At 53.0% G+C, this 26,394-nt stretch overlaps 1 protein-coding gene across 2 annotated transcripts; it reads left to right on the forward strand.

Moving 5' to 3' along the window:
• Positions 1–8,443: 8,443 nt before the first annotated feature.
• On the forward strand, positions 8,444–18,779 carry GPR61 (G protein-coupled receptor 61). Of its 2 annotated transcripts, none has more exons than XM_038380106.2 (3): positions 8,444–8,638; positions 14,437–16,478; positions 17,867–18,779. In XM_038380106.2, the coding sequence occupies exon 2, from the start codon at positions 14,853–14,855 to the stop codon at positions 16,197–16,199; it is 1,347 nt and encodes a 448-aa protein (XP_038236034.1). In that variant the 5' UTR covers positions 8,444–8,638; positions 14,437–14,852; the 3' UTR covers positions 16,200–16,478; positions 17,867–18,779. The 2 variants fall into 2 exon arrangements, with proteins under 2 accessions (XP_038236034.1, XP_043356275.1); XM_043500340.1 differs by lacking the exon at positions 8,444–8,638 and adding an exon at positions 8,719–9,061 and having other exon boundaries at positions 17,867–18,748.
• The last annotated feature ends 7,615 nt before the right edge of the window (positions 18,780–26,394 follow it).

Here is a 26,394-nt window from a genome sequence, read left to right on the forward strand (position 1 = left end):
TTCGCATAACCAGGATAACAACGCTTTATTACTCCTGCCCCAATAACAAAGAGACTGGGGATCCCACAGCAGCCAAAATGACCATTTGGACAGGCAGTCCATCATGTTAGGCAGGGTGGATGTGCCCATGCAAGGGAGATCAGCCCCTGAAGTCCTTTTCCACAGCTCATCACCAGATGTCAGGGTAGAGCTCATTCTGACTCCTCTTACATGTACAAACTGCATCATAATTATATTATCGCCATATCATAATCATATGACTTTGGGGAATATGAGGTGCAGAGTTTCACAAAGTCATATAGTCCAGCCCCCTGCACTGATGGCAGGACTAAGTATTATCTAGACCATCCCTGACAGGTGTTTGTCCAACTTGCTCTTAAAAATCCCCAATGTTGGAGATTCCACAGCCTCCCTAGGCAATTTATTCCAGTGCTTAACCACCCTGACAGCTAGGAAGTTTTTCCTACATCCAATCTAAACCGTCCTTGCTGCAATTTAAGCCCATTGCTTCTTGTTCTATCCTTAGAGGTTAAGAAAAACAATTTTTCTCCCTCCTCCTTGTAACAACCTTTTATGTACTTGAAAACTGTTATCATGTCCCCTCTCAGTCTTCTCTTCTCCAGACTAAACAAACCCAATTTTTTCAATCTTCCCTCCTAGGTCATGTTTTCTAGACCTTTAATCATTTTTGTTGCTCTTCTCTTGACTTCCTTCAGTTTGTCCACATCTTTCCTGAAATGTGGCACCCAGAACTGGACACAATACTCCAGTTGAGGCCTAATTAGTGTTCAGCAGAGCGGAAGAATTACTTCTCATGTCTTGCTTACAACACTCCTGCTAATACATCCCAGAATGAGGTTTGCTTTTTTTGCAACAGTGTTACGGATTCATATTTAGTTTGTGAGCAACATATTGTTCCTTGCTAAGTCGAGTACTTTGCATTTGTCCTTATTGAATTTTATCCTATTTACTTCAGACCATTTCTCCAGTTTGTCCAGATCATTTTGAATTTTAATCCTATCTTCCAAAGCACTTACAACCCCTTCCAGCTTGGTATCGTCCACAAACTTTATAACTGTACACTCTATGCCATTATCTAAATAATTGATGAAGATATTGAACAGAACTGGACCCAGAACTAATCCCTGTGGGACCCCAATCGATATGCCCTTCCAGCTTGTCTGTGAACCACTGATAACTACTCTCTGGGAGTGGTTTTCCAGCCAACTGTGTACCCACCTTATATTAGCTCCATCTAGGTTGTATTTCCTTAATTTGTTTATGAAAAGGTCATGCCAGATAGTACCAAAAGCCTAACTAAAGTCAAGATATACCACATCTACCACTTACCCTCATCCACAAGGCTTGTTACGCTGTCAAAGAAAGCTATCAGGTTGGTTTGTCGTGGTTTGTTCTTGATAAATCCATGCTGTTACCTATCACCTTCTTATCTTCTTATTCTCTAGATGTTTGAAATTGATTGTGTTAATCCCATAGCATATTCTATGCACTGACACAACTTCCCGCCTCCCTGAATTGTTCTGAAATGACACTTCTGCTTCCCAGCCTGATGGGGTGGGACTAAGTGGGTCAGGAACTAGCTGCATGGTCACCTGGGCAGTATAAAAGGGAGAGGAGACATCAGTGTGGGGTGTGGAATGGCTGGATGGCTGGCTTGCTCCAATGGAAGACTCTCAGCCAGGATCTGCAGGAGGCCAGGCACTCCAGGGGAGCCAGCCTGGTGCTCAATACTAGAGCAGAAAAAGTCTCTCAAAGAGAGCCCAGAAAGGGGGTGAGAACAGGCGGGAGGAAGGGTTGCCCCCAAAGGGCAGAAGAACCTTTTCATTTGTTGGGACTCTTAGTATTTATGTGGGTGACCCCAGAAGGGGTGGAGTTTTTTGGTGCCTTAGCTGGACAGCTAAGCCACATACCCAACCCTGACCAGTGTAGGGAAACCCAAGAAGACCCATCTTGGGGAAGGGAGCTGAGGCAAGGAATGTTGGCAGTGTCAGGCTTGGCCAGGAAGGGGCATTACTGGCCAGAATCACAGCTGATGTAAATGAAGATGGCCCCATCGCTATCAATAGAGTTAAGCTGATTTACACCAGCTGAGGAGCCCCTGGTTCTCCTGAAGAGTTGCACCCTGCCTGGGTCTGCTCCCCCCTTCGTCGTCAGCCAGGTGCGTTCTCATCCAAGCCCATGTGGCTCCCTTCGGGTGAGATGCCGCCCAACTCCTCCTGTGTCAGCCTGCGGCACTTGTGAAAGACACGGCCATTGAAGGACCTAAGCTCACCCCTGAGAGCAGCTGCCTCCCCCTCAGCTGTGCTGGGTGGCTCTTGTTCTATTTATTTCTGTTGCCCTGTGGGTGAGTCGAGCTAGGACAGGGTGCCTGCTGTCATAACCGCAGGGGAAGCCTAAATCCCTTCTTACCTGTAAGGGGTTAAGAAGCTCAAGTAACCTGGTTGGCACCTGACCAAAGGGGGACAAAAGATACTTTCAAATCTGGGTGTGGGGAGAGGTTTTGTTTTGGGTTCTTTGTTTTCTGTGGCCGTTCACTCTTGGGACTAAGATGGACCGGATGTCAGTCCATGTTCTCCAGATCTCTCTGAACAAGTCTCACTTATTTCAAACTTGTAAGTAACAGCAAGGCAAGGCATATGAGTTTATCTTTGTTTTCTCAACTTGTGAATTTTCCCTTTGCTAGAGGGAGGTTTATCCCTGTTTTGTTGTAACTTTGAAATTAAGGCTAGAGGGGTTCCTCTGGGCTCTTTGAATTTTCTGCTACTCTGTAAGGTTAACTACCAGCCTAAGTTTACAGAGGTGATTCTTTTACCTTTTCTCTTTAAATAAAATCCTTCTTTTTAAGAACCTGACTGGTTTTTCCATTGTTCTAAGACCCAGGGGTTTGGATCTGTTGTCCCTTTGTAACCAATTGGTGAGGATATATGCTCAAGCCTTCCCCAGGAAAGGGGGTGTAGGCTTGGGGGAATATTTTTGGTGAATAGGACTCCAAGTGGTCCTTTCCCTGATTGTTTGTTAAATCACTTGGTGGTGGCAGCAATCCCAAGGCAAGAAAGGAATCTATGCCTTGGGGAAGTTTTAACCTAAGCTGGTAAGAATAAGCTTAGGGGGTCTTTCATGCGGGTCCCCACATCTGTACCCCAGAGTTCAGAGCGGGGAAGGAATCCTGACACCTGTGTTGCAGCGTCTCTCTGGGTTTGCATTGTCCTCTCTGCCCTTCCAGTAGCTTGGGGATCGCTAGGGCATCCATAACATTTGTGGGCCCAACCCACCAGCGGAGGTTCTGGCCCTGGAGCCTTTCTCAATCCTGGGCCATCAGATGGACATCCCTGCTCGTTGCCATGCTCTGATACCCACAGTGGATTCCACTGTGCTTTTGCTAGCTAATGCCACAACAGCCTGCCAGGCTGAGCCCCTCTGGGAAGAGCGGCTCCAAAGCCTGGCCTGATTGCTTCGGCTGCTTAGGTTTCCTCAACTGTCTGCAGCATTCCTGCCTCCATGACATCCCCCGGGTGCCGAGATGGGTTACATCAGCCAGGCCTTGCTGGGTACAGACACTACCTCCGCATTGTCTCTTGTCGTGTGCAGACGGAGTCTGACATCTCACTTCCCCGCAGTCCCTGGCTGCTTATCCAGGGGCACCAGTGGCTTGTGGTTAAAGGAACCTCTTGTCCCTACATATGGCTCAGTTACTAATGATCTCCACGCCCAAATGGAAGCAAAAGCATCTTGCTTGAAGCAAACATAGCAAGGCTCAATATCACAGAGTGTCCTGGGGCTTTATCAGACTATCAGGCCCTTACAAAGATGCTCCATAATGAGTGTTACTGGTATCCCGGCCTACAATAGTCGGTGTCCCTGCATCACAGAGATGCCGTCTCACTCGTGGTGCCGTCTCACTTTTGGCAGTATCTGGTCTGGTGGGGCTCTCCAGGTCGAGGCATGCCCGCTCTGCAGAAGATCACTCTGAGAAGGTGCAGTGACTTGAGCCAGCTGGATGGATGGATTGCTGCCTAGGTTCATCTCCATTCTGGAATGGATTCAGGAGATGTTTTTTGTTCCACGGTTTGTACTCCCAAATTCAGGGTCCTGCATTGCTCATTTATACAGTATCCCAAATACCCTAGTTATTTCTGATGCAACATATACTGTTCTGTATTGACCTGCTTCTGACTTCACTTACTGACTTCTGATTCAAACCGGAGTGAGAGGAGAATCGGGCCTAGTGGGGTGACTCCTGACTAACATTGGCGTGAGTGAGGGGGGGGAAATTAGGTCCAGTGGGGTGACTCTGGATTTACTCCAAGGTGAGTGAGGGGGGATTCAAGCCCCCTATTAGTTCAATCATAGCCTGAACCCATGTTTAAAAAGTTCGGCTAACTTGGTTAAAGCATCCCGCAGCCTGACTTCCAGGATTTACTGGTGATGCCTCTGGCCAATGACCCAGGACAGAACAGCACAATTACTATGTCCTCACGCCTTAACCTAGGAGTGAAGTGGCCTGCGTCCATGTCCTTGTGTCATTTGCCTGTCAGACCCTCAGCCATGCACATCAGAGTAGCAGCACTGACCCAGTGCAGACACAGGGATTGCCACCAGAGGGGAGTCTGGCCCACTGACTCCAATACAGCTATTTACATCAGTGGGGGATTTGGCCCACTGATGTCAATGGAGTTATGCCGATTTATACAGGCTGGGGATCTGGTCCACTGACACATCAAGTGCATTCAGGTCACCTGCAGGGCCATGTTGTGCTGGGTGGGCTACGTATGGGGCTGCCTAAGTCTCTCAGTCTGGAGCGGGGCAGGCAGATGCTCTGTGGGAGGGTCCTAGAGTGATTCGCAGCTGAAGATGGTTTCCCATTTGTGAGCCCGGTTAGTGCTGGTCCTTTGTGCCCCAGCTGGCCAGCACTAATGAAAGCAGCCCAGCATCCTCAGCTCTGCATGAAGACTTGGGGCTGAAGGTCTGCAGCTGCCTAGGGGGGAGCAGCTCCCTTGTTTTGTCCAGGGAGGGCTGGGAAAGACGGCCCTCCTTTCCTATCAGGGATCTTCCCCGTGTCTCCCCTTCTGCCACTCATTAATATCCCTGCTGCTAGCAGCACTCGCTCCCCTACTACAGTGCTGGGAACACAGGTCATTTGAGGTCCCTCTGTTTCTAATCTAGTTTGGAAGGATTTATTTTTGGGTTCTTGTAACCTAGCAATAGGTACACGTGACCAGCGGTGGCTGCAGCCTGAATATGCTTTACCTTCTCCAAGCTGCTACTCAGCAGCCGAGGAGCCCGTGCAGCCAACGCAGGCAACTACAAAGGATTTGCCAAGCTCGGCCTTCTCTCTTGTTCTGACAGTGCCTGCTAGTGGCTAGTCAGGGCCACTGCTGCAAGGGATATGGTTGAGCATTGGCAGAGCTGAGGACACTGCTGGGAGGAAGATCACAGCCCTGGGGTCCTGGCTGGCCTTGCCAGGGCCCTGCTATGAGGGAGCTCGCAGCTGTAGTCTCACTGGTGCTAGCCTTGTGCAGTGGCAAAGAGGGAACAGATGAAAAGGAGTAGCATAAGCCCCCAAACCGATTAAATAAATAAAAGGCCAGGCTGAAATGATGACGAGCCTGCTGGCTGGGGCCATGCAGCTGGCTGTGTTGGGGGAGATGCCACGATGCAGCCTACACTTTCCCATGGGAGAAGCAGATGCTAAAAAAAGTCATGCTAGTACCATATAGGAAGCTAACCAGAACCCAACGCTGTGCCCCCCAGGACCAGCCCCTGGCTGCAGCTCCGGGCAGGAGGAAACACACCTGCTCTAGGTGCCCCTGCTCAGCTGCCAGGGTGCCCTGGGAGAGGTTTGAGGAACCAGAGAGTTTATTCTCTGAATGGTTTAATCTGCATCGTTTTTCCATTTCCATGTGCCATTCCCAGAGCTGCTGCTAATCCTGTGCATTGTTGGCTCTGTGCTACAGAGAAGGTTGCCAGTTTTGGTTGGACGTACGCTTGGAGGTTTCAGCGCATGACATAATCTTTAATTGCAGATTCATCTTTAATTCCTGGAGACTCCAGGACAATCCTGGAGGGTTGGCAATCCAAGGGGAAACTGAGGCAAAGGGGGGACATGACCTACCCAGGGTGCCCAGAGAGGCAGTAGCTGAGCTGGGAGCAGAGGTTGGAAGGTCCCATCATTAACCCAGCAGCTTGGGACTCGGGAGAGCTCGGTTCAATTCCTGCCTCCACCACAGGTTTCCCAGGAGACTTTGGGTCAGGACCAGGAGAGGGGTCAGGGCTGGGAAGCCTGAGCGGAGGCAGGCACCACCTTGTCCCTAGGGTACCTAAGGCCCAGATCAAGGGGAGTTAGGCACTAAGCCCCTGTGCAGATGGAGGCTTTAAGCCCCACGCTGTCAGCATTTCACCCTGGCTGGCTTCTGCAAATGCCTTTCCGAGGCACTTGGCTCTCCCCATGTGCTGGATGTGGGGCTGGAAGTAGGTTCCCCTGAGCAGCAGGGCATCTAGGAGTTAGGTGCTGTGCTACCTAAAATCCCTTTGGGAACCTAGGCCTTCTGCTCCCCACGTTTAATTCCCCCTCTGTAACATGGGGCTGATTCCTTTCTCTCAGCTTGTGAGCTCTTCAGAGTAGGACTGTCTCTTACTCCGTGTGTCTGGGCAGCGCCTGGCATGCTGGAACCCCTAGGCATGGCATGGCTGTGACACTACTACTAACAATAACCCAGGAGTCCTGGCCCCAGCCCTGTGCTTAGTCCACTAGCCTACAGCTGTTGCCCAAGTTGGGTATTCCCTGGCTGGAAACCAGGGCCCCTGGCCCTCAAGGGATAGACTCCTACACGGTGCCTTGCCCCCAAACACTCTCCCCCTTTCCCTGTCACCATCTAGCCCCCAGCCCCAGGCTCCTCCTTGTCCCTCCCTCGCTCCCCAATGCTGCTGCTGAGATATCAGACCACTCCCATTCTCAACTCAATCCTGCTCTGCCTCACTGGCCTTCCCCACTCCCCTCTCTGCCTCCTCCACTCTACTCCAGACATGGCCCTTTCTGATGCCCCCATCCCCCACTCCTTGTGGGGTCACTATCCATCTTCCCCCTCTCCTTAAAGAGGTTGCTCCTGCCCCTGCCCCTGCCCATCGTTTCAGCCCCAACCCTTCTTTTCTGATTCCCTTGTGTCCTTCACCCCCTGGGCTTTGTGCCTTCTTCCAGGCAGTCCCTACATGATGTACAGCTTCCTGAGGGAAGTGCCTCTCTCGCCCACTAAAGCTTCACCAACTCCAGCTACATTGTGTCTGCCCCTGGGCTGGGCCGCCAGGGCTGTGTAATCCCCATGGCACCTCACCTGTGGTCCCGTCCCTTACACAGGAGAGGTAACAACACACCTGTCTGCTCTAGCAATCAACTTTATGAAGGAGAGTAAGTATCATTGCTCCTTTGTTACATGGGAATAACTGAGGCACAGAGAGAGAGTGAGTGGGGGATGCAATTTGCAAGGTATATGTGGCCCAGCCAGGACAGAACCCAGGAGTCCGGGCCTATGTCCTCCCTGCTGGATCATGCTATTGCCATTTTTAAATCATTCGTGTGTGGTCTGGGTTCAGAGGAGTTAGCTAAACACAGGGGATGGGCCACAACCAAATCCTCTTGTCCATTCAGAGTGACCTGGTGACATGATGGGAAGAGGGCGGCTGAGTTCATGGTGACTTATCGTGGACTATGCCTGGGTGCAAACCCTCAGCTGTTCTCCTTTAGGGGAGACTCACCCCTCTCTGCATGCTTTGGCCCCGGGTAGCTCTACTTAGAATTATGGGGGTAGGCTGGGAAGCCAGGCTGCAGGCTCGTTGGAAGGTAGCGGAGGTGGGGCCTTCATATGCTGACCCTCCTCCACCTTCCAATCCCAGGGATAGGGGGTGATGTGCTGCTGGAGTTTCTGACTTTCATGGTCTGGGCATGTTCCATTGCCCAATGTGGTAGTAGGGGCATCTCCTCCTGGAAGTGCTGTCCTCCGTCAGCTGAGCACGTCCCATCTCTGCAATGGCATTAGAGAGCACTGAGCACGCTGGGCCACCAGCCCGGTGCTGGGACATGCTGTTCCTGGTGCAGGCCCTGCTGGCAGAAGCCGGACGTAACCTGGAGGAAGCTGCTAAAGGCAATGATTCTAACTCTCTTGGGAACGCTGTAGGGCTAGCCTGGCATTAGAAGGAGGTTGGATGCTTTGCAGGCAAGGCCTTGACCTGCACTCTTTATGGGGGAGGGATAGATCAGTGGTTTGAGCATTGGCCTGCTGAACCCAGGGTTGTGAGTTCAATCCTTGAGGGGGCCATTTAGGGATCTGGGGCAAAAATTGGGGATTGGTCCTGCTTTGAGCAGGGGGTTGGACTAGATGATCTCCTGAGGTCCCTTCCAACCCTGATATTCTATGATTCTATGATCCCTGGTGTGAGCCGTGGATGGGGCAGGACCAGCTATACCAAACTGCAAACCAGGAGGCCTTTAGGACCCAGAAACCTTGATGATCTCCAAGCTGCTGGCTGCCTCTCACCCTTCACTGCAGTGACTCTGTGCATCATCTCCAGTGAAGGAGCATCAGCTGAGAGGTCCCCAGTACTCTGGCAAGCTGCACAGGGAAAGGTAGGAGCTGATGCCTGGATTGGGGACAGGAGGAGAGGGCTGGGGCTGGCTAGGCTGCAGCATTTCTCTCTGCGTCCCCAGGTATCTGGAGTGTCTCGGTTGATGGGAGAAACGCACAGAGCCAAGTCCAGTCTCCTAACTGAAACCTCAAGGAGCTGGGGCGGAACCGGAGCTGGGCACCTGAGCTCTGGCCACCAGGGACTCCAGGATCCGTTTTAATGGAGGGGCAAGGACCTGAGCTGGGTGGAGGCAGCCCTTCAGAGGGTCCCGCTGGAAGCCAGTTCAGCAGCACCAGGGCGAAGGAATGAGCAGGGCCAGGTTGGATGCCACTCTGATCTCCTAGCCTGGCTCTCTTCCCTTCCACCCCTGGCCAGGGCCTGCTGGCAGGATGCTGGGGCTCGCTGCGCAGGTGGAAAGCACAGGGTGAGAATCCTGCCCCTGCAAGGGGAAGGGCGAGTGGATAGAAGTGAAGGGCCCAATGGGAGGCTGTGGGGGCAGCCTGGGCAGGAACAGGGGAGGAGGGTCACCCTCAGATTGATCAGGTTGGCTCATGCGAGCTGGGCACAACATCATGGTGGGCGTCCAGAGGGTAGAGGGCAGCCTGCCTAGGGGCCTGGGTGAGCAAAGCATCCTGTGTTGAGGGGCTGATCAGGACAAAGATCGGAGCAGTGGGGAGGGCACGTTGCTGGGGAGAGCGGAGGGAGCTGGGGAAGGGCAGGGGAAAGAGAACACTGAACACACCAGCCAGCCATCTCGCCCTGTGCCCTGCATCTCATGGTGCCCAACTCCAGATGCTGCAGATGAAGGATAGTGCATCCCGTGTAGTATACTTAACCGTTTAATACCATTCCCCCAAAAGGGGGTTCTTCCTGACCCCCAGCTGGCGATCAGCTGGCGCCCTTAAACATAAGAACTGATAGACCCCGATCTCAATCAGTACCACTGCAGCCATAGGGCCAGTGGGTGTGACCCCAGTGAGCATTCCCCAGTGTTCCTGTCCCAATGCCTTTGCCCTGCCTGTCCCACAGCGCTTCACCTCAGGAACATCCACCAGTGTCGGGGGGGGGCGGGCAGGGGAGAGATGTGCTGAATTTGAACAGGTTTCGTCTGCTAGGAAAGGTGCCTGATGACAGAGTTGCCCATTTGCTACTGCACTGCTCCTCTGGGGGGAACGGGCTCCTGGGGGCTGGTGGACGTCCTCCGTTGTCGTGGGTGGCTACATGGACTGGGGGAGAAGTTGCCAGTGTGGATCACACAAAGGTAGAGCTGCCTCACAGTCTTTGTGATCTGGACTGCATGCACTTCCCCTTGCTCCCCGCTTTGTGCCAGCTACAGCCTACAAATGCCAGCACTGGGTGCCCGCAGCCCCAGTAGGAAACTGCAATGGCCCATTTGTGCTGAGATCCCAATTATTGCTGTGAACTAAACACGGCGGGGCCTGGTGAGTCATTCAGTAGGGGGCTGACTCCACTGCTCCAGCATGGCCCTTGGGGGCACAGGGCGGTAAGGAGCATTATATGTGGAGTCAGTGCTGACCCCAATGCCACAGTATGGTGGTAGGTGTTGCATTGCTGCTTTGGGCGAGTCAGTAGGGGGCGCTTTTCCCTCTGAGTCAGGGCTTACCCTAATTCTCCGGCCTACTGTTAGTGGGTGCTGTGCCCTACTTCTCATTTATGCTCTAGCCCCTTTATATTGCAGTTGGCGTAAATTACTCCCAATTTCAGGTCCCTTCCCACTACCAGATTAGTACAGAGAAGCCTTATATTGCTGAGAGTTAGGCCTGGCATTTTTAATCAGCAGTAACATTAATTGTACAGTATCCAACCAACCTTTTTTCCAGGTCAGTGCTACAGTGCAAACCAGGCAGTGCTTTGCTGTTTCCCCATTTAGGGATGCTTGACTGTTCAGCAGATTCCTGAGCTGGTAACAGCTGTAGTACTGAATTCCATCAGTGGTCAATATCTAACTATTCAGACGGCTGCAAATGTTGTTACTGTTTGTTGAAATGTTGCCCTGTCTGTTCTTTCCCTGTAGGTGCCCTCCTCCCCAGGTGCTGCTTTCAGCAGATACATTAACCACTGTTTCACCTGTGGGGGAGTTTTCCATCAGAGCAATTCCGTGTTTAGGAATCAAAATTTAGGGCCAGATCTTCAGCCTTAGTTCCATTGGAGTCCATGGAGCAAAGCCAATGATCACCAGCTGAGGATCTGGTATGTCTGAGCTCTCCCACGCCATTAGATTCAGGATACATAGTTCTGCTGGAGATGGCATCTCAGCACCCAGAACTAGATCTGTGAGGAGAATGGGAGTTCTGTGCTGCAAAGGTTTTTGAGATTTCAAAATCTGGCTTCATTCTGAATCAGAGTGAAAACTGAACATTTTGAAATTCTCCACTCAAGAAAATTCTGAAAAGAAATTAATGTCCAGTCCCTTGTGCTTTGATTTTTTTTTTTAACTTTGTGTGATGTTAGAATATCATACCAACCAAAACCATCGGAAATGAAAAGTTGTTTAAAAAAAATATTGAAATGTTTTGTTCTGAAAATGTCAAAATGGGACATTGCAACATTGCTGCAATTTCCCTCCTCTCCCCAATTAAATTGGAACAAAATCGACCAGTTTCACAGAGTGTTTCGCTTTCAATGGAACTGCATTTTCCCAGGGAATATGGTTCCATCAAAGTTCCTTCGACTGGCTTTCCCCGGACCCTTTGGAGTCACATGCGTTTCCACAGCTGGTGGCAGTAAGTTCCCTCCTTTATACAGTGCTTGAGGTTTAGGCCATGTCTACACTACGGGTGCTGCAGTGACGTAGCTATGGCGCTGTAGCACCGTGATGTAGAAGGTTCCTATGGCAACAGAAGGGGTTTCCCATCACTGTAAAGAATTCACCTTTCCAAGCGGTGGTAGCTACCTGGATGGAAGCATTCTCCTGCCAACCTAGCTGCATCTAGACTGGAGGGCTGGGTCAGCTCAGCTAGAGCATTCGGTGTGTGGATTTTCCACACCCCTGAGTGAAGTTGCTATGTCAATCAGTAAAAAGAAAAGGAGTACTTGTGGCACCTTAGAGACTAACAAATGCATCCGATGAAGTGAGCTGTAGCTCAGGAAAGCTTATGCTCACAAATAAATTTGTGAGTCTCTATGGTGTCACAAGTACTCCTTTTCTTTTTGCGAATACAGACTAACACGGCTGCTACTCTGAAATATGTCAATCAGTGTTAAGTTTAGACTAGGCATTGATGTTTGGGTTTTTTTTTTTCCGTTTTGGCTAATTTCATCAAGCGGCATATGTCTGGTGCACTATCTTGGGCTGGGTGCACGCTGACAGGTTGTATTGCAACACTACATTGGTCAGGGATGTGAAAAATCCTCCCCCGAGCATGGTAGCTATGCCAACTAAACCCCCAGCGCAGATGCAGCTCCGTCAGTGGAAGAGGACCTCCATTGACATAGCTAACTTCGTTCGGGGAGGTGGCATTCCTAAGTGACAGAAATCCCCCTTCCGGCGGCGTAGGCTGCAGCTATCCTATGGGATTATGGCGGTCTGGCCTCCATAGTGTAGACATACCCTGATGCTTGTGTCACAGGGTGAGATGGCTCTTCAAGGCCTGGTCTACACTAAAAAGTTAAGTCAACCCAGGTACATCACCCAGTGGTGTGAAAAATCCACCCCCCTGAGTGATGTAGTCAGCTGACCTGACCCCCAGTGTAGACAGCACTAGGGCAACAGAAGAATTCATCTGCTCTCGCCTCTTGGGGAGGTGGATTCCTACTGTGGCTGGCGAGCCCCTCTTATGACTGTAGTGAAAAATTGGGATGGGGGTCAGGGGTAATAGGAGTTTATATAAGAAAACGATCAAAAATCGGGACTGTCCCTATAAATCAGGACATCTGTTCACCCCACCAGCACTGTGATTCTCAGTGATACTGAGGCCCGTTTATGAAGCTCTGGCAGCAAGATGCACTGGTAGAAATAACTGTATCAAGTATGGTGCACTGGAGAATCGGATCAGCTGAGTCCTGTGGGGTTTTATACCTCTCAGAAAGTGGGGCTCTGCTCTCTGTTGTTAGCATGAAAGATCTTAATGTGCTTTCTCCCAAAAGTAAGGATGTGAGCTCTGATGTCCTGGTCATATTCCAGGTTACGTAATTACATTCGGATGGCCTAAATTCCCCTTGTAGTTTCAAGTGGTCATGGTCTTCTTCACTCTCTGTCCTCAGCAATTTGGCAGTGTTGTGGTGTGCTGTTAAACAGCTGCTGTGCTCCACTCCAGAAGTGTTTGCATTTCAGTTGTGAGCAAAGGGACTCCTGCCTAGCTAAAGCCTGTGAAGTGCTTTGGCATTTCCTTGGAATGGAAGGTGCTGTGTGAGCGCAAGGTACTAGTTTACCATCTGCCAGGGGAACAGTCCCAGCTCCTGTCCTTTCAGGGAGGTTATTTTTCTGGTATACTTTGTAAACTGGGCAGAGACTCCACAAGGGACACTTCCACTCCCTGTGTGAGGACAACGAGTGTCTGAGTGACAGGAAACTCCCGAACGCTGGGATGGCCAGGAATGGGAACCCGCTGACATACACAAGCCCATGAAATATGCTAGACCTCTGATAACGGGGACTCCCAAGATTCACTGCTTCCCTGAGAATGGGAGGCAGGGCATATGGAACACCCTAGGCCCCCGATAATGAGGCTACCTCTCAAATATAACGGATGCCTGAGAAACAGGAGATCCCCTGGAATATGCTGAACATACCCGGCAATACGCTGGATGCTTGTACACTGGGGAATCCCGAACACTCGGAAACCTATAGGCCCCTTGGACGAGATCTGGTGAGCACAGGCACAGACCCAGCCAGCACAGAGGCCAGTGAGAGCTGGAGGCCCAGGGCTATGGCCCTTCAGTGGAGCAGTGCTGATTACACTAGCCCAGGATCTTGGCCAGTTTCTGGGCTTGCTGAGAGCAGGGAGGAGGGGATGGCCGGAGGAGGTTGATGGGGCATCAGCCACCATGAGCCAGATACACCCCTGGCCCTCTGTGGATGGTTTCTTTCTCTGGGTGAGCATAGCTCATCCTTCCTCTGCCTTTCCTGGGATCTCGGGTATGAAGCAGCCACGCACTAGTCAAGGCAGCCCTGGGGCTCCCAGTATGACAGGACGGTGGAGAATCCTGAGAGAATCCAGAACTCCCATGACATTTGTTGCAGAGTCAGCAGGCCCCGCTGGTGAGGTGAAAGGAACGTAGGGATCTGGGGACCACCAGACTGGATCAGACCTAGGGACCATCTAGTCCAGGATCTTGTCTGGGACAGTGACCAGTATCAGCTGCTTCAGAGGAAGGTGCAGGAAACCCACAGTAATAAGCAGACATGGAGCAATTTGCCCCTGCCCCCCACCCCGGGAAGATCTCTCCCAATCCCTAATAATGATAGATGGGTCTCTCTACCCCATCCATTTTGGGAGCTTAGGGGATGCCCCTGGAGTTGGAAACCAAGGTCCAAAGCTGGGAGGAGCCCTTGGAGCAGCAGAGGGGCTGGAATCCTCCCAAAATCAAAGTGGTTTAATGGATTAGCAGTATCAGGTAGGACCCTGGGGGGCAGAACCTGAGCACCATCCTCAGTGTCTGCTCAGATCTGTGTCCCTGATTCAGCAAAGCACTTACGAACATGCTTGAGTGTACACATGTGCTCTGGTATATCCGTCCTTTCAGAAAAATTCCCATCATCAGCATGAGCCCAGGATTTGGCCCTGGCTCTCGGCTTAGCCAATGCAGTGATTAACACGGAATTACATTTCTTTGTAGGTGCTAAGCTTTGCCGGGGAAAAGCGAGCAGCAAGATGAGATACCAGGAGGGCTCAAAACAGGCAGGAGACCCTTAGCCAGCCCCATCTGCAATCCCATGGCTTTTCTGGACCAGCGGGCATCACCCACCCAAGCACAATCCAGCAAGACACAGACAAGGGTGCCAAAGTTGGTGCAGCTGAGCAGCAGGATGGCCAATGTAACCCAGCAGCATCGGGAAGTGTAAATGCCCTTGGAGCATGGACTTGTCCTCTGGGGCTTGGCAGCTGGTGAAGAAGCCAGCCAGAATGTGAGTCTGTGGGCTGGGATTGCTCCCTCTTTGCTGGCTAATTCTCTCTGATTACTCTAGGGGACCCAAAATAGGATGGATGATGGACCTGTGAGGGGAGGTGCCGTGGGCGTTGACACCAGTCTCCATGGAGCCTTCACTCCCTACCCAGTGGGTGTGGAATTCCTCCAGGCCAGGAAGGCTTCTCCATACATCCCAGAGCACCATGCATCCCAATTCCACCCTGGACACCAAGACCAGGGACGTGGCCTCAGAATCCATTGGGCTCTTCTTCATGCTCTTGATTGACCTGACGGCCATTGTGGGCAATGTGGCCGTGATGACCGTCATCATTAAGACACCAGCACTGAGGAAGTTTGTCTTTGTTTTCCACCTCTGTCTGGTGGACCTCTTGGCAGCCTTGACCCTCATGCCTCTGGCCATGCTGTCCAGCTCCGCCTTCTTCAACAGCACCATCTTCGGTGAGGCCATGTGCCGTGTCTACCTCTTCTTGAGCGTCTGCTTCATCAGCATGTGCATCCTCTCCATCTCGGCCGTCAACGTGGAGCGCTACTACTATGTGGTGCACCCCATGCGCTACGAGGTCAAGATGACCGTTGGCCTGGTGGTCTGCGTCCTGGTGGGGGTGTGGATCAAGGCGGTGGTCATGTCCATGATCCCTGTCCTGGGCTGGCTCTCTCCGGATCGTTTCAGTGCCTCCCCAGCCTACAGTGGCCAGAGCTGCTCGCTGCAGTGGAGCCAGAGCTCCTACTGCAAGTTCTTTGTGGTTTTCTTTGCCATCTTCTACTTCCTCCTGCCCGTCTTGATCATCCTAGTGGTCTACTGTAGCATGTTCAAGGTGGCCAGGGTGGCTGCCATGCACCATGGTCCACTCCCCACCTGGATGGATACACCGCGGCAGCGATCGGAATCCCTCAGCAGCAGGTCCACCATGGTGACCAGCTCGGGTGCCCCTCGAATTACCCCTCAGAGGACGTTTGGGGGTGGGAAGGCTGCTATCATTCTCCTAGCAGTCGGAGGGCAGTTCCTCTTCTGTTGGCTGCCCTATTTCTCCTTCCATCTCTATTTGGCGCTGAGCTCTCAGGCTTTCCCGGGCCGGCAGGTGGAGAGTGTGGTCACCTGGATTGGCTACTTTTGCTTCACTTCCAACCCTTTCTTCTACGGGTGCCTCAACCGGCAGATCCGTGGGGAGCTCAGCAGGCACCTCAGCTGCTTCTTCAAGCAGCCAGCAGAGGAGGACCTCCGGCTGCCCAGTCGCGAAGGCTCCATCGAGGAGAACTTCTTGCAGTTCCTGCAGGGGACAGGCTGCAACACAGAGAGCAGGAACGTTGCCTCTCCCAAAAGGGAGCCACCCGGCGTTGATTTCCGAATACCTGGGCAGATTGCAGAGGAGACCTCGGAGTTCCTCGACCAGCACATCACGGTCTCCGACAGCTACATCCGGGCTGCGCCCACGCCAAAGCCCGAGCCATAGCAGACCTTTGCCCTTGACAACCTAGTCTTTCTGATGTGTGGAATAATGCAGAACCCAGCTGTCAACAGGGCATGATTTCCTAATAAACACAACCGTGGCAACTGACATATCCTCCCTCCACCTGAGCGCCCACGCTGACAAGCAGCTGGTTCTGGTGGCTGAGTCATTTTGGCTGGCTAAGATCAATATCGTAGCGTTTCTATGATTTGTCCCTTTTCCACTTGAAGCCGAAATAGCCTCTTGGGTTAAAAATTCCCTGGAATTTCCAATTTGTCCCTTGTAAGTTTCCAAAAGGCCCTCGCTCAGTGCGGGGAGATGGACTAGCTGATCTCTTGAGGTCCCTTCTAGCTCTATGTTTCTATGAGTCTATGAAAAGAGCGTTGATTTTTTTTGGGGGGGGCCTCTAATTCAATATTCTCTTAACCCTTTCTGATCTGATCCCTACCCCCAACTGTGTGAACCTACCTCCATCCCAGTTAGGGTTACCGCCTTGGTAATATTTAAAAAATGGACACTCCAGCGGGAATGCCGGAACCTCCCCTGCTCTTCCCTCTTCCCCGAGGCCCCACCCCTGCTCTGCCTATTCCCCCCCAAACCCTGCCCCTGCCCCCATTCATTCCTCTTTCTCCCTCCCTCCCTTCTTCCCCCTGTCCCCCAAGGGTCAGGAGGGACCCACATGCAGAGCCCGGAATGGGAGCTTCAGCCGCCCGACACAGGTAGGAGGCGGCCCCAGCTGAGTAGGGGCTGGCGCAGTTTCCCCACCCACAGTAACCAGACTTCGAGTGTCCAGTCAGTAGATCTGACACGACACTGTCAGGTCCCCTTTTCAACTGGACTTTCCGGTCGAAAACTGAGCACCTAGCCACCCTAATCCAAATAGGAAAAGGGGGACAGCTGGGATCCCCACCACCATGCCACTTCCCTGATTTGCCCCTACTGAGATCCCTTTGAGGAGAAGGGAGAGCACAAGCTTGAGCCAGGACGCTCCTGGCTAGGCCTTGGACAAGGCACGGCGGAGCCACGTGTCTGTGGAAGGAGCAGGTGAAGACTCAGGCAAACCAGTTCAAGGGAAAGTAGCTGAACAAGAGACCTTTGATCAGGCTGTGAGAAAGGGGTTTCCTAGGATCCAGCCCCATCTTTTCCTACCCAGCCCCCAGACTCCAACACAGCCTCCCACCAGGCACGCCCTGAACCCAGCACAGGCTCGAGCACAATCTCCGTCCCTATCCCATGGTCTTCCAGCAATCCCTCCTCAGCATGCCCCTTGCTCTGTCTCAAACTCCTCCAAAGTGGTGCATCATTTTTTAAGTGATGACACCTGCCCAGCGGGAGGTGGGCCCTGGGAGCCACTGTGGGTCTCTTCCCCCTTCCCCAGCACCTCAAGTGATGGGCCCTACGCTCCCCCCAACTCACACTCTTCTCCTGCCTTGTCCCCCAGTGCTGCTTCATGGCCTGGGGTTGGATCCCCTGCCCTGGAGCCCCAGGGGAGCCCCCGCCCATGCATGGCCCAGCTCAGACATCAGATACAGCCTTCGCCCCAGAGAACAGAATCACTGCTACATGGGAAGCAGTGCTCCAGGGCAGGCTGTCCCGGGGTGCTGGGTAGGGGGAAGGGAACAGTGATAGTGATTTGTTTTTATTGACATGAAACATCTTTTCCCTTCCAGAACCGCCCCCTCTGGTTTGTCTCCCCATGGCAAAGGGGACTCTAACGCAAGGAGCCCATGTGACGCATGAGCGGGGCAGCCGCAGGGCTAAGTCATCCCCACTGGTTGGCCCCCTCATGGCATCTTTGATCACTGGCGGAGACTTAGGAACAGCTGGTCGTGGGGTCGTGTCTGATCAGAGCCAGGCTGAACCTGAGCCTTCGCCCATCACACGGCCCAAGCTAGGGGCACGTGGGATCCAAGCTGCATTTATCCACCCACCTTGTCTGCTTGGGTCTGGCCCTGCCCGTCTCTGTCAACCAAAACGTGGGAAGGGTTTAGGTCTGGTAAGACCTCAGTGGTCAGGCCTTGGGCTTGCCGAACAAGGGAGTGGTTCCAATCCAGGTACTATTTATTTGACCTGCCCCCTCAGTGCAGGGTGATGGGGCGGGGAGAGGGGTTCTGATTTTGTCTCATCTCTGCTCTCGAGGGCCGGAGAGGAGAACGGCATTCACATCTCAGCCCATGAACAAAGATCTGCTCAGCCAACCAGCCTCAGCCTGCCGGGATCTCTGGCAAAACTACCCCGGGCATGGACAGAACTGGGACAGACCGGGCCCCTTGTAGTCAGCGAGCCTTTCCCAGCTGGGCTGGAGAATGAGAAATAGCCAGGAAAAGAGGCCTTGCCACCTTTGCCATGGGATTATGCACTAACCTCAGCGAGGGGGTGTCCTGACCCCAGAGCCTGCAGGGGCTCGCTCTAGCTGGGAGCGCCCTCTCCAGGCGGGTCCTGCCTGCTGAGCTGGCGAGCCAGCACACCCAGCCGAGCAGCACCATCTGAGCTCCGTCATCACTGCTTCCCGAGGGCTAGGATGCGAGGACGTTCATTTAGGACGGTTTCAACCTGGAGCACCAAATAAAACTCTTTATTACGAAACATGGCTCCCTGCCTGCATGGGACCTGGTGGGCTCCAAGCCCTGGCGCTCAGAACAAAGGGTCCAGAACAGGACACCAGGAATTTCATCCTGCTCCGATGGGGCTTTTAGCTGTGGCCAGGTGGGTCTTGCTCTAATGGAAACTAGTTTCTCTCTCTCCTGGCCTTATCAGCTGTAGCTGAGCTCAGGACGGGACAGGGTCCAATGATTTCAGCACAGGGCTCTGGCCACAAATCCGGAGTCAGGTGAACTGCAGTCTGTGCCCCATGTGACCTTAGGCCCATAACTAGGCCAAGAGCCCCCCAAATGGGCATGAGCCTAGGCTCCCAAATCCACTTTGAGGCACTTAAGGAAGTAGCCTGATTGTCCCATGGTGCTGAGCCCCAGCCTCCCCTTGACCCGTTTGACTTTGGGTGCTCAGCACCTGAGAACATTAGGCTCAAGACTGCTCCGTGCCTCAGTTCCCTCCTTTGTGTACCAGGGATGAGGATACTGACCTGCCTCGCCACAGGCTCAGAGTCTGAACTCAGATGCAATCCTTGGGCAGAACAGGCAGCCGGGGCCCTTTCTCCGGAGATCTCAAAGCCCATCACAGAGGAGGGTAAGTGCTAATATCGGCCCCATTACAGCTGGGGCAGTGAAGACAGAGAATTGATGGCGTGACGGCGAGCTCATAGCAGAGCTGGGAATGGGACTCAGGAGTCCTGCCTCCTCATCCATTCATCTAGCCACCTGTGCACAGGAACCTGGGGGCAGGGAGCTGCTATTGGCTGTGAGCTCTGGCCCTTGCTCCTCCTGGAGCAGTGGAACACAGTGATGTTTCCTGGCAGGCTACTGGGCTCCCCTGAGACCACCCCACTGAAATGTGCCAGGGGCTAGAGCCCCAGAGCAGAGGAAGAATCATAAAATCATAGAATATCAGGGCTGGAAGGGACCTCAGGAGGTCATCTAGTCCAACCCCCTGCTCAAAGCAGGGCCAATCCCCAACTAAATCATCCCAGCCCTGGGCTTTGTCAAGCCTGGCCTTAAAAACCTCAAAGGAAGGAGATTCCACCACCTCCCTAGGTAACCCATTCCAGTGTTTCATCACCCTCTTAGTGAAATAGTTTTTCCTAATATCCAACCTAAGCCTCCCCCACTGCAACTTGAGACCATTACTCCTCGTTCTGTCATCTGTTACCACTGAGAACAGTCTAGATCCATCCTCTTTGAAACCCCCTTTCAGGTAGTTGAAAGCAGCTATCAAATCCCCCCTCATTCTTCTTTTCCACAGACTAAACAATCCCAGTTCCCTCAGCCTCTCCTCATAAGTCATGTGGTCCAGCCCCCTAATCATTTTTGTTGCCCTCCACTGGATGCTTTCCAATTTTTCCACATCCTTCTTGTAGTGTGGGGCCCAAAACTGGACACAGTACTCCAGATGAGGCCTCACCAATGCCGAATAGAGGGGAACGATCACGTCCTTCGATCTGCTGGCAATGCCCCTACTTATACAGCTCAAAATACTGTTAGCCTTCTTGGCAACAATGGCACACTGTTGACTCATATCCAGCTTCTTGTCCCCTGTAACCTCTAAGTCCTTTTCTGCAGAACTGCTGCCTAGCCATTTGGTCTCTAGTCTGTAGCGGTGCATGGGATTCTTCTGTCCCAAGTGCAGGACTCTGCACTTGTCCTTATTGAACCTCATTAGATTTTTTTTGGCCCAATCCTCTAATTTGTCTAGGTCCCTTTGTATCCTATCCCTACCCTCCAGCGTATCTACCACTCCTCCCAGTTTAGTATCATCTGCAAACTTGCTGAAGGTGCAATTCACATCATCCTCCAGATCGTTAATGAAGATATTGAACAAAACCAGCCCCAGGACCGACCTTTGGGGCACTCCACTTGATACCGGCTGCCAACTAGACATGGAGCCAAGAGCTGCAGCCCTTCATGCAGATTCACAAAGGGACTTAGGTGCCTCTATAGGCCCGCACAGAGCTGCCCGAATCCCAGCACTCCCACAGTGAACGCGCTGCTCAGATCCCTGGCAGGATTCTCAGACTAGGTGTTCCCCATCTAGTTCACCTGCTGGCATTTGACCCAGACAGTTCTCCAGCCTAGCTGAGGGCCCGTACCACTGGGCTATACAGTCAGTCTCTGGCCCAGTGAACACCGAATTATTTATAGGCAGTGGAACAGCAGACAGCCCCCATCCAGTCTACCCTGAGGATTGGGGCACTCACCTGCCAGCTGGCAGACCTAAGTTGGGCTCAAGTCCCAGCTCCCAATCAAGCAGAGACAAGATTCACCTCATGCCAGGTGAGTGCCTGGGCTGGAACGGGGTGAGGTCTCTGCTTGTTCCTAAGAAAGGCTTGACTTGCTGGCATTTTAACTCCCGCAGGGGGCTCCCAGATGGGGATCCAGAGCAGAGAGGGGCTCCTCAGTCAAGCACCCAAGGCTCAGATGAATGGGAAGTGTGAATCTGGGCTTGAGCCCTGCCCCTCCCCTCTGCATGTCACCTCGGCTGGCTTAGGCAGCTCCCCGCTCAGCATGCTGGTTTCTGAGGCTCTCTCCCCAAGCATTCATTGTTCAGGGAGCCTGGGGACTGTGACTGCACAGGACACCTAGGAGCTAGGTCCTGCCTTTGGAAGGGGAGTTTAGCAACTGACATCTGCACGCTTGGTAGCCAGTGTCCAGTAGCCACACAAAGGGATAATCATGAGGGAACGCAATAGTGTCTAGTGGTTAGAGCAGGGGAAACGCTGCCCTAGTCTCTCTGGGTGAGTCATGGCCCTCTGTGTTTTTGTAACAATGGGCAGTGCCACTACAGGGCCTAGGCTGTAATAGCTGGGTCTCATTTTGGGCATTGGATGGTGCTGGTGGGCTGGGATACAGGCGCTTGGACAGTGATCTGGGGGTTCCCTCTGGCCTGGACTGCCATGACGTAAGAACTCTATGACTCATTTACACACCTCCCCAGAGTGGTGTGCAATTCAGCCAGTTGGTCTAGCACCCAGGAGTGACATGGGTGCTAATGAGTGTGAAGTACTGTGAGATCCCCAGGAAACAGGCATTGGTGTGAATGATTGTGGGAAGCGCTCTTCAGAGCAGAGCTATTGCTGGAGGCTGTGCAGAAAAGTGCAGACAGACAGAGACAACGGGAGAGGCAGCTCAGGCCTGGGGATGCAGGACAGCTGTGTTCTAGCCATGGCTCTGCTACTGGCTCACTCTTCCGCTCCCTTCCCCCGCCGTCCACGCTGTTTGAGGCAGGGGCTGTATGTGCAGCACCCAGCATGATGGGGCTGTGGCCTTGTTCAGAGCCTCCTGGTTTCACTGTATGATGAATAATAACTCCAGGGAGCTGCAGGGCTTGAGTTGTGACTGTGCTGCCTGCCAGCAGAAGCTCTCCTTGCCCAGCTGGGGATCCCAGAGGAGGAAGATGTCTGAGGGACTCAGCTTTCATTTCCTGTTGTTGGCTGCAGCCTGGGCAAGTGGCCTTTTCAAAAACCAGTCTTTGCCCAATTTTGCTCAGGGGTCTCACATGGGGGTGGGGGCAGCAGGCACCTGAGCCCTTTCTCTTTCTGCCCAAATGGAGCCAGGGCGCCTGGCCAGGAAATACCAAGAGGCAGCAAAGTTCCCTGACAGCCTATGGCAAAGGAGCTATTTCCCCCAAGCCAGCTGCTGTCTGAGTCTCTGCATCCTTTACTCCCACAGGTGGGTGGAAGGGGACTGGCTCCATCTGTGGGGCCTGAATCCCACATGTTCCACATACACCCCTGGAGCCTTTTGTTCTCCTCCCCAGGCTAGCCTTGCTGGGTCTCTCTGGTAGAAGGTGCCTCTGGCCTTGCTGGGGGTCAGGTTCTGAGCCACAAGGCGCCGTGGCGCAATGGTCAGGTTCTGAGGCACCTGGCTCAGTTCTGCCCCTTTGGCCCCTCCCTGGCCAGGAATGCACTCAGCGAGCACTGTTTGCAGCCAGAAAGCTGAAACCCAACCACCTTGTTCTGGCAGCTCTGCTCTTGGGATCCCTCCCGGGGAGTCTTCCTAGGGCCTGCAGGCTGAGCCACCCCACACATGAGTGACTCCTTCCTGAATGGAGTGTGGCTCTGGATGCACACACCCAGGCACTGTACATGTGATCCATGCACACACTCCAGCATCTCCTGCACAGTCCATCCTCACCGCCTCCCCCTCCGTCTCCTGTAGGATCCAGCAGGTCTGACCTTTCATGCTCTTCAGAGCCTCCCTGTGCACGCTGGCTCACGTGCTCGTCCCTTGGAGCCTGGAGCCCCCAGCAATAGCTCTGCTCTGAAGAGCGCTTCCCACACCTGGGCAGGGCGGAGCAGCAGCTCTAGAAGAAAGTGCTTGTGTCTTGCAATTGGTGCAATAAGCTGCTTTATGGGTAATGGAGAAACATGGCAAAGGGAAATGGGAGCCACGCTGGCACCAGGCTCTACAGGTGCAAGGGAGCAGCTCGAATCTGGATGAAGTAGCTTCTCTTGGGATGGCTGCGGAGTTTTGGCCCTCTCCCCTTTCCTCCTCCCCTGGCTTTCCTAGCTGCTCTGCCAGCCTGCCTGAGCCCTGTGTGGCCACCACTCACCATCCATCCCCATCTGGCCATGTGATATTCCTGCCTTGGGGACTGGAGTTTTGCTCATTACTAGAGCAGGAGCAGCAGGAGCAAGATCCCCCAGCACCTCCCAGCCATGGAGTGAGAGGGAGTCCGGCCAGGTCTGGGCCCCTCTGAATGGAGATTGCCGAGTGCCACAGGGAGTATCCCTGAGCCCCCCAATGCATTTCACTAGCCCACCGACTGGAGCCTACAAGCCCATGGCCAGTCCCCAAGCCCTGCAGCACACACCAACTGTTTCCCATATGAGTTCGGTGAGGCTGGGGAGGGTATAAACTAGGGCTGGCATTGCCCCCTCGGGTGTAAAATGCGTTTGAAACCTGCCTCCCAGTACCAGGGCTGCTGGCAGCTTTCTGAATCAGGGAGGAAATGGGAGTTAAGCTCTTCATTACTGAGCCAGCAGGGGCAAAAGGGATGTCAGGGCTGCCCCTGGGCCACTTACCTCTACTTTGCTGAAGCACAGGGTCGTTGTTGCTGAATGTACTGCTTAACCCTTCCTGTGCTGACAAGGTGCAAACACAGGTTAAGTTTCTTCCCTCTCCCACTCTCCCCAACTCTCCTGCAGCCTCCGGCTCTCTCCTTCCGCTCTCTCCCTGATTACCTTAGCTGAAGGCCTCCTGCAGCGCCCCACCTGGCACAAGAATCCCCAGCCAATAGACCCTTCCTGGGCTGGGATTTTACTGGCCACGGCTAAACCGGCGGGCCTATGGTTAAGCCTCTACACAAATGCCTGGTTATCAGAGGGGCTGCGCGCTCCCGGCTCCCATCTAGTTACACCAGGGGTGCACTAGGCCCATTGTTGGTGCGCCCCTAAACTTCACCCCCCTCTCTTGCCTCTGATGGAATCCAGAGACCAGCTTGGGGTTTTCTTCCTAGGGCGCTGGGTGTTATGAATAGTAACAGGCACAAGAGGGCGGCAGAATGCCCTTTATGGTGACTGCCCTTTATTTGGTGAACAGATTGGGGAAGGCTGGTGGCAGCTGTAATATTTCCTGTGTTTGGCGGCTGTTTTGGGAGCAGCTGTAAGTGTCCCCCTGTCTGGGAAAGAGACGGGCTGCATTCCGTCCCCTAATGCGGAGCCGGGCTGGTTTATACGTCGGGACTGGGGAAGTTTTAGATGTTCTTGCCATCCTAGCTTGGCGGGCATATGCCATCAGTGCTAGCTCTTGCCAACGGGCATTGTGCTCCTTGCTTGGGGGAGCACGTGGCTCAGGGGTGGATAATGAAGAGCCGTTCGCCTCAAGGTCACTGACTGGAATGCGTCCATTCGCAGTGACTCAGTGCTGCTATCGCAGGGTAGTTCTTTTCCCCAGGAGAGGGGAGTTTGGTGGGTCTCAGGCTGGCTCCCCACAGACAGGTGTCTTCATCACAAAAGTTGGCATTAGGCTTGGCACTAATGGGTGGCAACCTCAGCACAGCCACGAAGGACTTAATAGAGACTGAATACTCCTTTGGAGGGCATCCCTTGGGTTAGGGCTGAGACATGTGAGCAGGGGGCACTGTGGGAGAGTACCATGTCCTGGAACTGCCGGGGCATTGAGGATCCCATTGCCAAGAGCTTTCAGGCTGGGCACCAAATTCATACCAAAAATATAAGAGTCCATCCAAGATGTAACATCTGCAGCATGTTACCTGAATGCTCCACAAGTTTAAAAGTGGGAGAAGACAATTGTACCTTCTCTGGGCACATGGTCCCCACCGCCAACCCCAGTCCTCCAGATGCATTTGCAGCCTGCTCCCTCTTCACTGTTGGTAAGGATCTGGCTGTGAGGGGTACCCTATAGGAACTTAGCTAGACTGCCACAAATGGGGCCCTGCATAGCAGCCAATGTGCCGTCAGCCCCTGGTGCTGTAGGGCGGCTGGGCCCAGCACAAAAGCGAAAAAGCCGCCCATTGGCAGCCCCAGCTGCTCTGGCCCTGCAGTAGTCTGCCCATCTCATGCCCCCCGATCCAGCTTGGTTACTCCTTTCTGTCCACTCTTTTCAGGGCATATAGAATCCTGCAATGGGGTAGCACTCTAAGTTAGGAGATGGGCCTTCAGGGTCTTCCCTTGCCCAGATACTTCCCTGTTCATGGGGAGGGTTTATGCCTGCTTCACTCCCCCCACCTTGGGGTTGGTAGGGGAACCCAGGCTATGCCAGCCCTCTTCACCAGGTTCCAATCCAGGGAGGCAGCTAAATCTTGTGCCCAAAGTGCTACTCTGCTACCTCCCTGGGTCGCTTCCTCACCAGTCCCGTTTCCCAATGATAAAACAATAACCATCAAATAACTGGTTTCAGAGTGGTAACTGTGTTAGTCTGTATCAGCAAAAACAAGGAGGAGTCCTTGTGGCACCTTAAAGACTAACAAATTTATTTGAGCATAAGCTTTCGTGGGCTAAAACCCACTTCATCTGATTCATGGAGTGAAAAAAAACAGTAGGCAGGTATAAATATACAGCACATGAAAAGATGGGAGTTGCCTTACTGAGTGGGGTGGGGGGTCAGTGCTAACGAGGCCAACTCAATCAGGGTGGATGTGGCCCATTCTCAACAGTTGACAAGAAGGTGTGAGTTGGGAATGAGCCACATCCACCCTGATTGGCCTCGTTAGCTCTGAACCCCCACTTGGTAAATTGGCTTGCACTAATCCTGGGCCATCTGGGCCCAGAGCACCTGCTTAACTCCTTCCTTACCAGTGTGGGGTTTGTATACCCTTGTCACACGCTCCAAAGGGAAACAATGAGCTGGGCAGACAAAGAGCAAGCAGCAGATGATGTTTTGTAGCTCAGAGCCCTACTTTGTGTTGAGTCCATGGCCCATGTTGGCCGCAGTGCTCGGTATGCAGGTGCCTTAGGTAAAAGAACTAATGCACATCCCTTGTCAGCTGAGTAGCTGGAGACTTCATAGATTCCAAGGCCAGAAGGGACCACTGTGATTGTCTTATCTGACCTCCTGTATAACACAGGCCAGAGAACTGCGCCCAAATAATTCCTAGAGCAGAGCTTTTAAAAAAAAAATAGCCC

Source organism: Dermochelys coriacea, chromosome 21, assembly GCF_009764565.3.
Source record: "Dermochelys coriacea isolate rDerCor1 chromosome 21, rDerCor1.pri.v4, whole genome shotgun sequence".
NCBI lineage: Eukaryota > Metazoa > Chordata > Testudines > Dermochelyidae > Dermochelys > Dermochelys coriacea.

Coding starts and splice junctions, on each gene's coding strand:
- GPR61 (XM_038380106.2), top strand. CDS start 14,853: ATGGAGCCTTCACTCCCTACCCAGTGGGTGTGGAATTCCTCCAGGCCA.